A 16,974-nucleotide genomic window follows, 5' to 3' on the forward strand; every position below is an offset into this window, starting at 1 on the left:
TATCCAGTTAGGAAATTATCCAGATGTGATGATTTGCCAGGTAATCCAATAGCTTATTGATTTTTTACAATTTTTACGGGGATAAGACAAGCAAATATAAAGACATAAAATTCAAATCAAGCTTCCAAGTGAGGTCTGATGTGAGAGAGAGGAGAAAGTCCAGCTTTTCAGTGGGCTCAGAGTTTTCCTGTGGATAGCCTCCCAAATCTGCCCCGCCAGACTGACAACTGCCGGAAATTTATGCTTCCAGAGCCTCTGGGGCTGCCAGACTCAACTCAGACTCAACAAGCCCAGCATCTGACTCACCACAGACCTCCCATCCTCTCCTTGCCCATGGCTACTGTTTGTATTCTTCTCTTCTAACTGGATACCTTCACACTCACCTTGGACGCTCCTTGACTTTCATCTGCCATTAATCCTCTGACCTTTTCCCTTCTCATTGCCCCGGTGGCTTTCTCCCTCCCCTACTTTCTGTGAATCAGGTCAACGGCCTCATCAGCCAGTGCATCTGGGCAATAGCTTCTTGGCTTTCCCTTGCTTCTAACAACTGCTACCCCACCCCCCACCCCACCTCCTTGCCAGCAAGTGTTTTGAATCCCTGTGGGCGTGTCATGCCTCTGCTCTAGAACTGGCTCTCTCAGCCTCAGTAAATGTTCTTGTTACTAAGATCCTCTGTCTCGGGAGATCCATCCCTATTTCCTGCCACTCCCTGACCCACTCTTTTATTCTATCCCTTATACAACCCTTTCCTCCCAGCCTGGTGTCGGTGATACTCTTTGCCTCAACTTTTCCGCCCATAACGCCCAAATCCAAGCCTCTTATTCCAATTCCAGCCCAAGTCTACATCTGCCACCAACTTGCCTTAAACTACTTTCGAAACTGCTTACCCTTCCCGTCTCTACACTCCCTGGCTATTTAGCTCCATCCCCTGCACCCTCTCCCCAGGTTAACCCTTACTTAATCGCTCTGTTCGCCCATTAGCCCTGTTTCCCCATAAGAGCGTGTGATGTGAGCATCTACACCATTCTTCTTCATCCTACTCATTCTTCAGTCCCTCCTCCAAGCAGAGGACACAGAAAGAGAGCAATAGTGTCCCTGAATTGGAACTGAGGTTTGGACTCCTGTAGATTCCAGCCTACGGTTTCTACCCCCGCTGAGGGTAAATCATTAATTCGAACGTTTCTAACTTTGTTACTCTTCATCACAATTGCACAGGGCCACGGAAGATTTAGTATCAAGGCATTCACATGCCCCACGTGCCTTTGAGAAAGCGCTAAATAAAGGGTTTTTTTTTTTTTACCAGTTACCCTGCAGGGGGGCCGGGTGGGGGTGGAAAAGTTGGATTTAAGAGCTCAGCCGCGGACGAACACACGGATGGACCCTGAGGGGTCATCAGGCTGCAGAGGTGATGCAAGGAGCCCAGCTTTATCTCGCCTCGTGGTGGGGTACGTTCTCACATTCTTCCGTTGGGGAGAAATTACAGCATACTCTCGTCCCATGCCGGGGGGGCGGGGGCATAGCTCCCAAAAGCAGTGGCCTGAACTGGCATGTGCGAGATTCAGATCGTCCCTGAGATGCGGCTGCAGTGGCTGGGCGGGCGGCCGAAGCAGGCTCTTGGCGCCGGCCTCCAGCCGGGACGCGGGCGGCCAGGAGTCTCCGGGGCTCCCTCCCGCAGCCCGCGGACCCGCCGCTAGGAGGCGCCGTGAGAGCGCCGGGCCCCCTCCCGCTGCCAGAGGAGGACTGGCATCCCCTCCGCCAGCCCCTGCGCCGGCCGGGGAGCAGGCGGGGAGCAGACCTCAGAGGACAGGCGGCGGAGAGCCGGGGGCTGTCACCGCGGACGCGACGCGCGCACCGACCCAGGACGCGGGCACCTGCGGACCGCCACCCGCCGCCCCTGTGAAGGAGCCGGGCCGGTGTCTTGGGCTCCCGCTCCCCGGTGAGCACCCGCCGGGGCGGAGGGCGATGTCTGCCGGGGCCCGCCGCGGTCCCCGGGGCAGCCGGGCGCAGCCGCTCGCGCCCCTCTGGTGCTTCTCGGCCGCGCTGGGCGTGCTGTGGACCCCCGCCTCGCAGGCGTTCAACTTGGACGTAGACAAGCTCACGGTGTACAGCGGACCCGAGGGCAGCTACTTCGGCTACGCGGTGGACTTCCATATACCTGCCGCTCGCACGTAAGTCGCCCAGCGCAGGGAGTTCGCGCGCGGGGGCGAACGCGGCCACAGGCTGGGTCCCTGCCCGTCTGCCGGGGGACCCGCGCCTGTCCCCGCAGCTCGATGGAAGGAGATTCCTGAGATTCCAACCCGCTGCGCACTTGGGGTCCCGTCCGGCTTCCCCGCCTCTTGTCCCCCTTCCATGCTAGATGAGCCTTGTGAACTTTGAAGTAGAGACGTGCCACTTGCATTGAAAACGCAAGTCCTGGGGAGCTCCCAAGACGCGAGCAAAGACTCGAGCACCATACAAAGGGGAGACCGGGACCGAACAGACTCAGGCCAGTTAAAACAACGGACCACAACACGGGTCTGTTTATGCATAGCCTGTAACAATTAAGTGTCTGGGCGCAAGTGCTGTCGGCTACAAGCAGCTGGGCTCTGTCCTTTGCTACTTTTTTCCCCCCTTTTCTCTCATCTCACTGTATACATAGCTCCACCTAGAGAAGAGTTGGGACGATTTGCACCCTCTTCAAAACCAGGTTTCAGACGCCCGTAGGTTTCCAACAGGAAATCAAGTGTGACAGTCGGTCTCCATCATAAATACGTTTCTGCCCCCGACCCCCACCCTAGTCTCAGTGAGCGCGCCGCCACGGGAGACTGCATCGCATGTGCACACTTTTATGATTCCCAGGGAGTGATTTTCTGCATCCCTTTTGCAGAGCGAGTGTCTTGGTGGGGGCGCCCAAAGCCAACACCAGCCAGCCAGACATCGTGGAAGGGGGAGCCGTCTATTACTGTCCTTGGCCCGCCGAGGGGTCTGCGCAGTGCAAGCAGATACCGTTTGACAACACCAGTAAGTGTTATCTGTCATTCTCAACGGTGGGCCTTGGTTTCAAGGAACTGGAGCCATCCTGGAGTTAACTCCCCACTTTGTACTCAGTTGGCCTGTCTGATGAGTCTGTGTTGTGGGCTGTTCAGGTCCCTAGAGAAGCCTGAGTGAAGGCGAGGAAAATGTCCCGTGAACCCCAGAGAGGGAACGTTGGTGTTTTGACCTTGAGTATTTGGGTGCGTCCTAGTAACTTCTGTTTCCTTACTGTCCCAAGATGAGCATTTTCAGGGTGAGTGGATGCTTTGAAGAAATACAAATGTTCCACCCAAACCTTGATTATGGAGAGAGTTTGGTTGCTTCCCAAGGACAAATCCAGGAAAAGACAGATCCTTAGCATTTCCAGTGCCCAAACTCTGGAGGCAAGACTCAGCTGCTATAGACCCAGACATCACTCCATGTTGCTGTTTAATTCTTTACAGAAAGAAAGAATTTTCTTTCAAAATATTGGACATTGGAGGCAAACTAGTACAAGCAGAGTGTGGATGGATTACATTCATTTCCAAAATCCCTAGACAGATGTTTCTTATTTAATTAAAGGAAAAATACATTTTAACCAGTTCAGGCTGGTTAGGTTTTCTCTCATGTTTTTTCTTTGGGTCCTGAGAAAATAACTTTACTGTAATGCTTTAGAAAACATTAACACTGAGTGTTTTAATTTGTACCTATAAAACTTTATGAATTCAAAAGGTATACATTATCAGGAACCAAATATCTCTTTTCAGAAAAATGTGAACTCAAATAATGTTTTTTGATGATCAGTCATTTAAGATACCTTTTGCACCACACAACTATTTTTATGACATCATTCTTCATCATTGTTACATTAGTGTGCATTTAGAATGTATGTAGAAAATCCATATTCACAGCATTTTGATGAAATTGGATGGCTTGTATTTTACCTGTTACTTTATCCGATTTGCAACTTTCTATCTTAAAAAATAAAATAATTTCGATTCTACCAATATGAAAACCATTTCAAAGGAAAAAAAAATCCTATGCAAGGCTTACCTTGAATTATGACCAAATTAGGAAAATACTTCATAAAAGCATTTTCAAATTATGTTTTTCATATGTGTCTATATATAGTCACAGTAGCTCCTCTACCATTTTAAGTAACTCAGTTACTTCGTACCAATTTTCATAAGCTTTTACTTTTAAATGTATTAGAAATTAGAAAAATTAAGCCACTTGATGTTAATTTGTAAAAGATATCTTTTAACTAGTTGTTTAATTGGGATTTTAAATGTTTCTGCTTACTGACCTACCTCCATTTGAGAATAAATTTTGTAAATCAGGATTAAGCATAAAATTAATGGCTTTTTAAATAACCCATATCAAAACCATTTGTATTTTTAAAAGACCCTAAAACTTAAGCCTTGATAAATAAAGACATAAATCAATAGTCTGAATTTAAGTTAATGGAAATAAGTATTTACATTTTAAGATATGTTCTTGTATTTTTACCAAGAAGCAATCTATAGTCATGGACATAAATTTTGTAACCTGCTAGAACATTCCTATAACATACCAAATCAGGATCTGGTTAGTATATTTTTCCTTTGATAAAAGAAGAACCGATGTCTGCCCAGATAAGTCACATCTGAATACCTTTCTAAGTACTAATCCCAGTAGATGTCATCGTTCAACAGATGAAAACCAGAGAATACAGACATCAATATGAATTTTTAAAAACTGAACACTCCCAACCAAAAAATTTCCAATGTTAAATTACAATAGGTAAATTTTCCAAAAGTTCCTTCTAGAGCAACTGTTTGGAGATCTGAATTCACTTTCCCATGGCCAACTAATGCTGCAAGATTGTGCTTTGGTTTCCAGAACAGCCCACAGGAATGCACATAACCCTTATTGTAGCTGAGTTATAGTTGTAGTGAAACAGTAGGAGACAAACCAGCACAGTTTTAGCAATTAAATAAATAGAAAAATAATAAGAATGTCGAGAAAAGATCAGTGTTACTTGGAGAAAGAGGCAGGGGTGAATGGCATCCCTTCTGTGCAAGTTCTGAGGAAGACATCTGGATATCTCAAAGGGCTCTAGAGAATAATGCTGTTGGTTCTACACTATATCTTATTTGACTTCTAAATGAATGGAGGTTTTTTGGATTTTTTTGTTTTTTGTTTTGTTTTGTTTTGTTTCGTTTTTGTTTTGGTAGACAGATACCCTCTTCCTGCTGTTATACTTAGCAACCATAACTGGATTTGAGGATTCATAAATGGAACAAAATAAGGGGGAGAAATGGGGAGGGAGATAGATGTTTCTGAAGTAATTGAGCAAAAAATGAAGGTAAAAAAGAAGCAAAGCAGAGGAAGTCACACGTTTGTGAGAAATGAATGGTCTGCGGTGGAATGAACAACGCAGTGAGCTGGGAAAGCTTGGGGGAGTCCCACTGAGAAGAGTCTTTGAGAAAAGAAAGTTCCCCATGTTAGCCATCAGGGGGTACTGTGGGCCCAGGAACCTTGGTTGCTGTTGGGAATGGCCTGGGAATGGTGGGGCGAAGGGAATCTGCGGACCCTGGGGGCTCCTGGTTGGCTACTGAGTGGGTGCTAGCACGCGACGCATCATTTCTATCGATTTCTCTATCCAGGCGCCCCAGACAATGGGGCTCTTTGCAGTTGGAGTCCCTGTTCTTTGGGCACAGTGTGACCTTGGAACCAAAGATGAAAGGCAGAAACACAGGTGTTGCTGACTCTGGGTCTGGCAGTCGATGTTACCACACGCTTGGCATTTATTGATCACCTACTATGTACCAGCCACTTATACAATTTATTTCTAACCCATAAAACACATTTTATGAATAAGGAAACTGACATCAAAGGTGTTAAAAAAGTTATGTGCAAGACCACACCATGGTAAGCAATAGACGCAGGGTTGGAAAAAAGGTCTGCCTGGAACAGAGCCTGCCTCTTCACCCTGCCTGCCTTCCAGGAATGGGAGAAGTCTGTTCCTAATGGGGAGCAAATTCAGGGCTGGATCCTATGGAGCTGACGCCCTGCTTGTCCTGCCTTCCCCACCTCCTTCCTCTCAGCCCCCAATTACCCTCACAAATTTCAATGAAAATGATCTTCCAGAGAAGATCTAGAAGGGAAAACCAGTTGGGGTCGAGGGCTGTGGAGAGCAGAGGTCATAGAAGAAGGGCTTTGTCCTGATGGGGATGACGGGTTGTCCACGCCCTTGGCTTGCCACAGCTCCTCACAGCGTGCTATGGCCCCTCAGTGTCCCCAGTCAGCGACCTCCTGTCTTAATCTCTGCCCCTTGGCAGCCCATGTACAGTTTTCCCAAAAGAGGAAGAAAATTACTCTGCTTGACAAAGTAGTGGCTTTGAGTGTTGAGCACCCACAAACTGATGTTCACATAATAGAGCACGATGTCTCGGGCATAGATATGTATCATACTGCAGATATTCTTCTGTAAAGATAGGCGTGACTTCCCTGTCTTTTCTCCATCTGGCTTTACTGTTATGTCTGAATTCAAGTAAATTTGACCTTTTAATGACATTGTTTCAACTTGTTCAAGCCGCCTGGGGTGTCTACAATTTAGTGTTCACGGTGGTAACCTAACAAACTCTCTCAACCTAGGCATTGAAGGAGACTGGCCTATAATTTAGTCCCCCAATCTGGTTGTGATCTTGAACTTCAGTTGTAAGGTCAACTGCCTTTTTTCTTTTTTAAACTTCCATTTTGTTCGATGTTTTTTTTTTCATTAAACGATCATTTATTTTATTTTTACCTTATCGTGTAACCTGGATCTTAAAAATTACTTCTCATCATGAATGAAAAACCAGGAAGCCAGAAATAGCCTAACACTTCAAATGCATGAATACTATTAAAATCTGTGGTCCTTTCAAGTGTGGAGGAAGGAAACCTGAGGGAAGCATATGGTGGTGGGGGAGGTGCAAAGTGCAAAGAGTAGATAATTTTCCTGCTCTGTACAAAATCAAGTGGTTGCAAAAAAGCACTTCTCTCATCTCCCTTCTGTCTTTCCCTCTTACTTCACTAGAATAAAATTCCCTCTTTACCTAATTCATTTCTTTCACGTTAGCCTCAGAAACTGTCTAAACTGTGCCCCGTGTCTTAAACAATTTAAAACATCACATCTGCCAAATTCATGCCTCTCCTTTCTAAATCTACTCCAAGGTTCATTTCATCTTTTTCCTACATTTTCCAAACCCATGTGTGGAGTAAATACAACTGCTAGATTAGAGCCCCCCTGCTAAAAGGGGGAGGGAAGAAACAGAATGAATAGAGCCTCATCTTTGGAATGATGAAGGGCAAATTGCCAACAGTAGTGGCAAAGGCATAGTGTGCAAATATCTGATCATTTTAAATACACAAATGAAACATTTTGAGGAGAAAGATAATGGCATGTGCTAATTAATGATGATAATCATCATAACACGAAAAGTAATGGAGGCAAGACAGCTGGGAACACTGGCAGTTAGGGACCCATATAAAGAATGAACAGGAAGAGGTGGGCGGTGGCATTGAGATTTGGAAGTCATCTGAGAAAAAGTACTAGGATTTGCCTGGCCTTAATTTAGTACCTTTGTGTTTAAAACAACAACAACAACAACAACAAAACAAAACCCTAAAATGGAAGACAGTTTGGTTAAGATGTTTCAAAGCTCTGTAATGCTAAGATTTTTGTTAGAATTGTGTTTTAGCTTGGGGACCGGAAGCCTTTGGGTGAGGGGGGTCTGCTTTATTTTGTGTTAAGTGAGCCCACAATAAGAAGCAGCTTAAAGCATCTGGCGCTGTGACTGGTACAAGGGTTGCTTTTTGATAATATTGGGTGTGCCCTTTTTCTCGTGTGAGGGTTGGGAAACATATTGGTCGCATAAGTCTTGCTTTTTCCAACTTCCTCAGAAAGAAATCAGGTTTTGTTCAGGAACAAAGAAAAGAAAAATGTAGGTCAGAGCTATCAAGTAAATGACAGAGGAAATAACACAAATGTGACAGAACTCGTGGACAGCAGAAATCTGGGCTTTGGGAGGCTCGGTTGAAAGTGGAAAAGAGGGGGAGGCAACCCAAATAGAACCTGCTCTATGAAGAATTCATAATGCAATAATTAGTATAAGTGCTGCTAATCAGAAACATATAGAGATACATATACATTCACTGCTGACCCCACTGAATCACTGAGGGTGGTTTAGCTGGATGGTTCACTTATTCTGGGAGCAACTCATGATGGCCACCACACCTGACATGCTGCCTGGACGGATGCAACCAACATCGCTAAGCTTCTCCCAAACGGCTCGGACTTCCATGCGACAGAATGCAACCGAGTCCTGATACGAGAAGGGAGGAGGCTGTGGTCCCTACAGCACATAGCAGCCGAGGAAGCAATTAGAAAAAGGAAGTCCTTGAAACTCTAACTAGAAATGGGAAACAGATCTGCTCTATGGCCAGTTGAGTAGTATGAGCATCAGGCGCCTGTTGCCTAATCTGCAAAATTCTTTCAAGAAACTAGAGGTCTGTGCGATGGAACAGGCTTCCAAGCTCTCGGCAGGAAGAGCCAGTGCAGTGGCTGCAGCATTCTGGGAGAAAGATAGGAAATTGTCTTAAAATTATTCCGAAAGTAGAAAAAAGCACTTGGATGTAGAAGGTGACCAGTTGAGATGTGTGCATTCAAACTTCACCTGTTGTGTATAAAGAGCCCTGTATCTGTGCACGGTGTTGAAGAGTATTGCCAATATTATCAAAAAAGTTCAGAGCAAGTGCGCCCTGACTGACACCATCCAGATTCACAAACAGATATTTGAGGAAGATAGATAGACTAATTATTGACCCTATTAAAAGCACTCACCTAGAAAATAATATTTAATTTTCAAAATTCAGTTTAAGTGTATCCTTACAAAAACATATTTAATGCATCAAGCAAGGTGCACCTATGTAATGAAACCCTAAAATAGATTAAAAATAGTTTTAATTCTATTATGGATATTTAAGGTACATAAGCAAATCACAATTCACCAATAGGTGATTTATACTTAAAATAATCTACCTAATACACTGGTATTATTCCAATGGACTTTAGCCAGGCAGCTCCCACGCCAGTTCGGAAGAAACAAAGTTAAATCTCAGTCCTGCAGAAAGATCAGTTGTTGGGCACCTGGGTGGCTCAGTTGGTTAAGCGACTGCCTTCGGCTCAGGTCATGATCCTGGAGTCCTGGGATCGAGTCCCACATCGGGCTCTCTGCTCAGCAGGGAGTCTGCTTCTCCCTCTGACCCTACCCCCTCTTGGGCTCTCTCTCTCATTCTCACTCTCTCTCTCTCAAATAAATAAATAAAATCTTTAAAAAAAAAAGAAAGAAAGATCAGTTGCTGGATCTCTGATATTTTGTATATGGCCCCCAAGATCTGCCAACTTTTCTAGATCCACAAACATTGGTAAAAGTGACCATTTACCATTTTAATTGTTTTTAGTAGAAATAAGGCATGGATTACAAATAAATCTTTATAAAAATGCCGGGCATTAGGGGTGGGAAGGAGGTGTTGACTCCAAAGGAGCAGGGGGTGAGCCCACGGATGGACCTTTCTGTGTCTTGATTGTGCTGGTGGATACATGGCTGTGTGTATTTGTCAAAACCCACAGAACTATGTATTACCAAAAGTGAATCTTACTGATTGTAAATGAAAAGAAAAAATGAGAAGGAAAATTTTTATGAAGAATGCTAGAGAGTTGTCTATTCGATGTGGGGATTCAATTTGGTTTTGTGGCCATTTGCTATGAGCGCGTGGTCTTTAAGCTCCCGGACTATGGAAAGGTCTGATGTAACAATAACTGGCAGCATAAGGAGACACATATTACCCTTGAAGAGCTTAGGCTGCTGCCTCTAAATAAGGGGGGAGCAATCAGTCAGATCATCCTGTAGGACCTTCTTTATCATTCTTTAACTAAAGGATTGTATGTTCAGAGTATGTTTGGCAAGAGAACTGTGAATGAAAACATGATGAATAAGAATAAGCCTTTGCAATGAAGCATCATACTTGTGTAATATTATCCTTACTGAAATTCAGACATGGGACCCCTCACTGGTAGTCATTAAACTAAGGAGACCTCACTTCAAACACTTATTGTAGTTATCGCAATCCGTGTAACTACCCTCAGGGTATGTACATATTAACATTCGTTCAGTTTTATTCTTTACCTCTGATATCTGACATAGGGACACAGATTTGTATATGATATTGCAAAAGCCTCTGCATGCATCTGCCCTGGTTTCCAGGAAGTGTAGAGATTAAAGAGGCACACACCATTACTACAGAAATAGGTTTATGCAGGGACGGTGCACAGCCCACCCTATGCACTGCATCTCCCCACAGGTGTAGGGGAGGAAGCCATAGGGGATGAAGCCAACTCCCCCTACTCAGGTTATGGCTCCATTTCACATGTGTCTCGGTTGTTATCCCCTATGACTTGCCCAGATGTCTCCAGCTTGCCACATCGCTCACACAACTTACGTCTTTAGCACGATATGTCACAGCACTGGGTATCTCTCAAATGTATATTACATATACACACATGTCCCTGCTCTCCCTGGGCCCACGTCCTCAACCATCCAGAACATCTTCTCTCCCAGTCATGATTTTCTGGTACTTCTGGCTTCATTCTTCCTGCCGTTCCCAAAGGGAAATATGTTTTAGACATTAATTCTGAAGTTGTTGCCAATCCTTTTTTAGAAGAAAGGAGGCATAAACACTAAAAAAGTAATGTTTTCAAATATCCTCAATATTGGTGGTCAAGCAAATTATGGCCTAATCACTATGGGAAATGGTTTTTGTTTAATGTTAAATGAAAAACATAAAATTCAAAATTGTATCTAGACCTGTCAAAGAGTACAAGAAGGGATATGGAATGAGAGGCTGTCTTTGGGACATGTGATTAAAATTGGATTTTTCTTCTTCTTTCTATTTTTTAAGATTTTATTTATTTATTTGACAGAGAGAGAGAGACAGCAAGAGAGGGAACACAAACAGGGGAAGTGGAAGAGGGGGAAGCAGACTCCCCGCACAGCGGGGAGCCTGATGCGGGGCTCGACCCCAGGACCCTGGGATCATGACCCGAGCCAAAGGCAGACGCTTAATGACTGAGCCACCCAGGTGTCCCTCTTCTTCTTTTTTTAAATGCGTTTTTTTAACCTCATTTTCAAAACCACAAACAGGTATTTATTTATGATCAGGAAAAATAGTGGTAAAAATAAACATGCAAACATTTCTAAATGAAGTTACCGAGTTCCCTGAAGGGTTGTGAAGATTATGTATAGATGGTGGAGTAGTTTAGAAATGCACTATTTTTGTATGGGTACTTGTGTTTCCAAATATTGAAGACCAAGGATGTTTTCAGTAACAATTATATGTGTGAAAATAAGAAGATGCAGAAGTATTGCCTGTTTTACACATTTTCGATTGTCCCTGAATCAATAGGAATATAGACTTGATGGTCTGCCATAACAGTTTCTAGAGCCTTTTACAAGAAGGGGCTGCTTGTGGGGGCAAACCACTGTACAGATCCTACCAATTCAAATGCTAATTTCATCTGGAAACACCCTCACAAACAGCTCCAGAAATAATGTTCTGTCAAATATCTTGAGCCAGTCAAGTTGACACATAAAATTAACCATCGCACACCTCTATAAGACTCACAGTGCATGTTCTCCTAGGAATGGCACCGAGAATTCATGAACTAAGGAAGCCCACTGGGTTTGTAAGAGAGAACATTTATTGGTAGTCACTATTTATCTTCACATTTCTTAGGCCAAAACATACCCAGGTATTACTGTGGTAACAAAGGAGTTCAAATCTCTGGTTTCAAATAACTTGGGTGTATTGCTTGCTCACATTGTATGTTTAATATGAGTTGGTAAGGAGGCTCTGTTTATTCAAGTCACCCAAGGACGCAGGCCAATGGAGGTTCCTTATTTCTGTGTGCTTTCAGGATCACCTCAACTGTAAAGGCAGGTAGAAAATTGCACATTGTCTGTGAAAGCGTCCGCCTAGAATTGACATTTACCAGTTTTCCTCACATTTGGTAGGCCAAAGCAGGCCATGCCAACTTATTTCACACTTTTTTTTTTTTATCCACACCTAACAAAATTTTATCTACAACCTTTAAAAGAATACCAGAGAGGAAATGCAATAAAAGTGGTTGTCTTTGAAAAATGTGATTAAAACTCATTTTTCTTCTATCCCTAATGGACATATTTTGTGGGACATATTTTGGGGACACTGAAATGGTTCTTTGGGACAACAGTCCCAACCCTCATACATTACGGTAGAGAGCAGATACATGGCAAGGAAACGAAGGTGTTTCTGTCAGCAGATACAAAGATGTGAACAAAACTTTATACCAAAAATCAGTCCTTAACCTGATCCACCTGGACTCCATTCTCTACCACAAATATTGTCTGGCGAGACTGAATGTCCTTCATCCTTTCAATCAGGCTCCTTGGGGGACATGCTATTCGATCATAATGTCTTTTCCCCCCTCAAAGCGCTTTTCAGTAAATTTTAACCTTACTTATGAAAACATTATCTTAAGACAACAATGGAGTTGAAAGTAAAGCTTCATGTTAGCAAACAATAAAATCAAATTTCAGTGACTAGAAGAGTGTTAATAACTTTCTACAAGCAGATACTATTCTAAACAGTTCTGAACAGAGCCCAAGGCCTTACCTAACTCTTGTGGGGTTTACAGTGCATAGCCAGTGACAAACTGAGAAAAAGGAAGGTAAGGCCAAAGGAACAATGAGTGGTGTGTGTGTGCACTCATGTATTTATTTTAGATTGGGTGGGTATTATTTTCCTGGTGCTGCTGTAACAAATTACCACACATTTAGCGACTTTAAACAACACAAACTGATTGTCTTACAGTTTTGGGAGGCCAAATTGAAAATAGGTCTGACTGAACTAAAATCAAGGTTTTGGCAGAGTTGTATTCCTGCTGGAGGCTCTAAGGGAAGAACCTATTCCCTTGATTTTTCCAGTTTCCAGAGATTTGCCCACATTCCTTGGTTCATGGCCCTCCTGCATTTTCAAAACCAGCAATGTCAAGCTGAGTCATTCTCCCACTGCCATGTCTCCTGCCCTCCTTTCCTGCCTCCATCTTCCGCTCTAAACGATCCTTGTTATGGGCGCCTGGGTGGCTCAGTCGGTTACGTGTCTGCCTTCAGTTCAGGTCATGATGCCAGGGTCCTGGCATCGAGGCCCACATCAGGCTCCCTGCTCAGCAGGAAGTCTGCTTCTCCCTCTGCCCCTCCCCCTGCTCATTCTCTCTCTCTCTCAAAGATAAATAAATAAAATCTTTTAAAAAAAAAAAAGAATCCTTGTTATGACAATGGTCCCGCCTGGATAATCTCTTTATCTTAAGGTCAGCTGATTAGCAAACTTAATTCCCCTTTGCCATGCCACCTAAAATATTCACAGATTTGGGAGTGGTTAAGATGTAAACATTTTGGGGGACCATTATTTTGCTTACTACATGTGGTTAGAGTTTCATTGAGGAGGTGGTCTATCTGAGCAAAGATCTAAATTAAGTGAGGGAGGGAATGAAGCCGTATTGAGGGTTGGGTAGTGTTCCAGCTTGCAGTGAAGTCATTGTTGAAATCTGGAGATGAGAGTGTCCTTGGGAGTTGGAGGCCACTGGCTTGGACTGAGGTAAGTCGGGGAAAGAGTGACAGAAAATGAGGCCAGAGAGCCAAGTATATAGGCAAGTACCTTAAAGGCCAGGGTCAAGGCTTTGGAGTTTATTCAAGGAATGATGGGCAGCCACTGGTGGTTTTGAGTAGATAGGCAAGATAATTTGAATCATATTTTTCCAAGGATCAGTTTAACAGACTGTGGACAAGCAAGGAAACTAGATGGAAGACTATCCCCATTGTTGACTGACAGAGAAGTATGGTTAGGGTTGGGCGATAGCAGTTAGGGTTGAAAAATGGTTAGATCTGGGTTCCTTTGAAATGGTAGAATTTCATTAAGGTAGAATTTCATTACAGATCAGATGAAAGGTGTGGAAGAGAGATAACTTTGACCTGAGTAATGGAGGAATGGGACAGAGACAGGGTAAAATAGGAAAGGAGCAAGTCTTGGAAAAAAAAAATACTAGGAGTCCAATCCAGACAGGTGAAATTTGAGCTTCTTATTAGACATCCAGGTGAGGTCACATGGGAAGGTGGATCAGTAAAGTTGGAGCTCAAGCAAGAGGCTTGGAGACTGAGATTTGGAAGTCATGAGTATGTGGATGATATTCAGAACCACACCTTGGGGAGTGAGTATCGTGGGAGAAGGGGGAAGCAAAGCACAGCCAAGAGAAGAGCATGAGAAGAGAGAGATCACGGTTGAGATTGAGTCCTGGGGCATCCCAACATTTGGAGAAATATTGGAGAATTGAGAAGGATGTGTAACAAGCGCCGGGATAGAGGGCCACTGAGGTGGAAGAAGTCATGAAGCCGGTGAAGCGGGTCTTGTGAGGTGGAGTGAAGTGAGGATGGAAATGGGAACATTTGCTTTGGCAACGGGAAGTTATTGCTGATAAACAAAAGTGGTTGTGGTGGAGTGTTCGAGAGAGAAAATGAGAGGACCAAAGGGGACAACATGAAATGAGAAGCGAAGTTATCAGCTGAGCATGAGAAGGTTGGGAGATTGAGGAAGTGTGAAGAGTAGTCCCAGGGTGGAATGAACTGAGTAGTGAAGTCACAGGAGTGATTAGCAGGCAGTGCGCAGGGACCGTGCAAATTTATAAATCTGAATTTATTTGTGAAAGGAATAAATTTTTGCCTCTGCCCACCTTACGGTGTGCTTCTACTCATTTGGGATAGGATTTAAGATCTCCCAGAGAACAATTCCATCCTGAGTGTTAATCTTCCATGAGGATACGCTGCAGACACAGAAGATTTGAATTCTGAAATGCTGATTTTATGTGCCATTGCGAATGGTGATTCTTTTATTTTTTTTTAACCACAAAATGAACCATTTGTTAAATGAATGGTTGGGATCCTTTTTACTACATCTTCCGGCAACAGAGATGAGATCCCAAGGAAAATGCAAGCATATGACAGGAGTTAGCGTAAATACATTTGCAAGCGCTATTGGGAGGCAAGTTTATACAGCCTTCATCCTGAAACCCAATCATATCCTGTATTTAAAAGCATTGCTTTGAGGTCATATTGAAGAGATTTATGTCATTTAATCTGCTTCCTGAGATTCCCTTGCTGAGAGGTTTTCATTACTTCTTGAAGCAAATAAATTGTTGGGCACTAAACAGAAGCATGCTGTGCGCCTGACAATCTGACATAGAAGCTATATTGAGACTCATCAGTTCCCCAGCTGTATCTATGGCCAAAACATTGGAGACCAGGTGTGAGAAAATCTAGAGCTGAGAGAAAGTCTGAGGAATTCAAGGAGCTCAAAGAAAATCACTGTGCTTGGGAACGAAGAGATGACACTGGCGCGGTAAGGGTGGTATGAGAACTCTGGTTTCAGGATAGAGAATGAATTTGTAAGTAGCAAATCTGGGGGAAGGGAGACCAGTCAGGAGGCTATTGCAGAAATTGAGGCTAAAGAAATGGTGGTCACAACTAGAGGAGTGGCAATGGGTATGGAAAAAATGGACGGATTTGAGAGGGCTTCAGAAGGAAGAATCAACAGGAACTGACTAGCGAATGGAATTTGAGAGTGCAGCATTGCTGATTGCCAAGGATGCACGCCAAGCCCCTGGCTTGGTTCATGGGGCCACCATTTTACTAGGTATACATAGCAAACAAGACAGATGTACTCTCTGACCATGTGATATTCAAGTCCAATGGACAAGAGCATCAGTGTCAGGAAGCGGTAGTCTGAGACAAGTACTGTACAAACAGAGAGTGAAGAAGGTTTTAGGTGTGCAGAAGGGCTGCTGTCTCTGTCTGGAGGGGGACTTAGAGGGTATCAGGGACAGCTGTTCAGAGAGGGCATCATTAAAGGTCAGAGCTGAAGCTTGATGTGTATGTGTGTGTGTATGTGTGTGTGCATGGGTGTGCCTATGTGAGCTGTGTGTCGGTCCCAGGCACGGGTGAATTGAAAGAGAAAACTGTTCTAGTCAGCGCAAATGAGTGGAGTGGGTTGGAGCAGATGAGGTCAAAAGTGATGTCTCTATACAACTCAGGTGTATTCAGCTCTGCCTTTCAGACTTTCATGTCACAGTAGGGGAGTTTTTGTTTTGTTTTACTTCGTGTTTTTAATCTGATCTGCCAGAGGTGGCTGACCATTTCCCTTTGGAGAGACGAGTCTTCCATTTAATAATATTTGCTCCCCTAGCTGCATCATATAAATTAACAGAACATCTACCCAAAAAATCACTTGCATCGTACCAACAAAAGTCCATTTGTATTTCCAGAACAAACCTTACGTACAACCTGAGTTAACTGGCATATGAAAAACATTTCAAATGATATTATATGATATAGAAAACTCATTTGTATTATTACTAAACAGATGTCTGAAGAACACTGGCTAGGCACTATTGGTTGTTAAAAAATCAAGTTGGGAATATGATCTTTATTCTTGGTAAGACAATATAGATTTGGAAATAATTGTAGCAGAAAATTTATATTCTCACCTAGATTAGGAAAACTACATAGTATTATGTATGGAAACAAACATTTAAATAGTGATATGAAAATAATAATTTAAAATAAAGCTTTCATGATTTCCAGAAAAGAAATGTCTTAGACTAGAGGAATGAGCTAAAAGCCTCTTAAACTCTGAATGGTTGGATGGGCTTACCAAACTTAACAGCTACTATATCCAGGCAGTAGGATTCCAATGACTTTCCACTTAGTGCCTTATATAATTCTTCATACAAGTTCCATTACTTTGTATTGTTTGAATTTTTAAAAACAAAAATATGAAAGAATTTCGATTTGAAAAGAGCTTTTGGCTCTACGT

General features: G+C 43.4%; 1 protein-coding gene across 2 annotated transcripts in view; it reads left to right on the forward strand.

Annotated features, from left to right (window-relative positions):
• Positions 1-1,962: 1,962 nt before the first annotated feature.
• ITGA8 (integrin subunit alpha 8) overlaps positions 1,963-16,974 on the forward strand; it is a 191,783-nt gene continuing 176,771 nt past the window's right edge. For both annotated transcript variants that reach the window (XM_028114140.1, XM_028114141.1), the window contains exons 1-2: positions 1,963-2,168; positions 2,867-3,000. In XM_028114140.1, coding sequence (XP_027969941.1) covers positions 1,963-2,168; positions 2,867-3,000 — 340 coding nt within the window. The remainder of the gene's footprint in view (positions 2,169-2,866; positions 3,001-16,974) is intronic.

The sequence above is a fragment of the Eumetopias jubatus genome, unplaced genomic scaffold (assembly GCF_037043125.1).
Source record: "Eumetopias jubatus isolate StellerSeaLion01/CBP00866 unplaced genomic scaffold, mEumJub1_p1.0 scaffold_8, whole genome shotgun sequence".
NCBI lineage: Eukaryota > Metazoa > Chordata > Mammalia > Carnivora > Otariidae > Eumetopias > Eumetopias jubatus.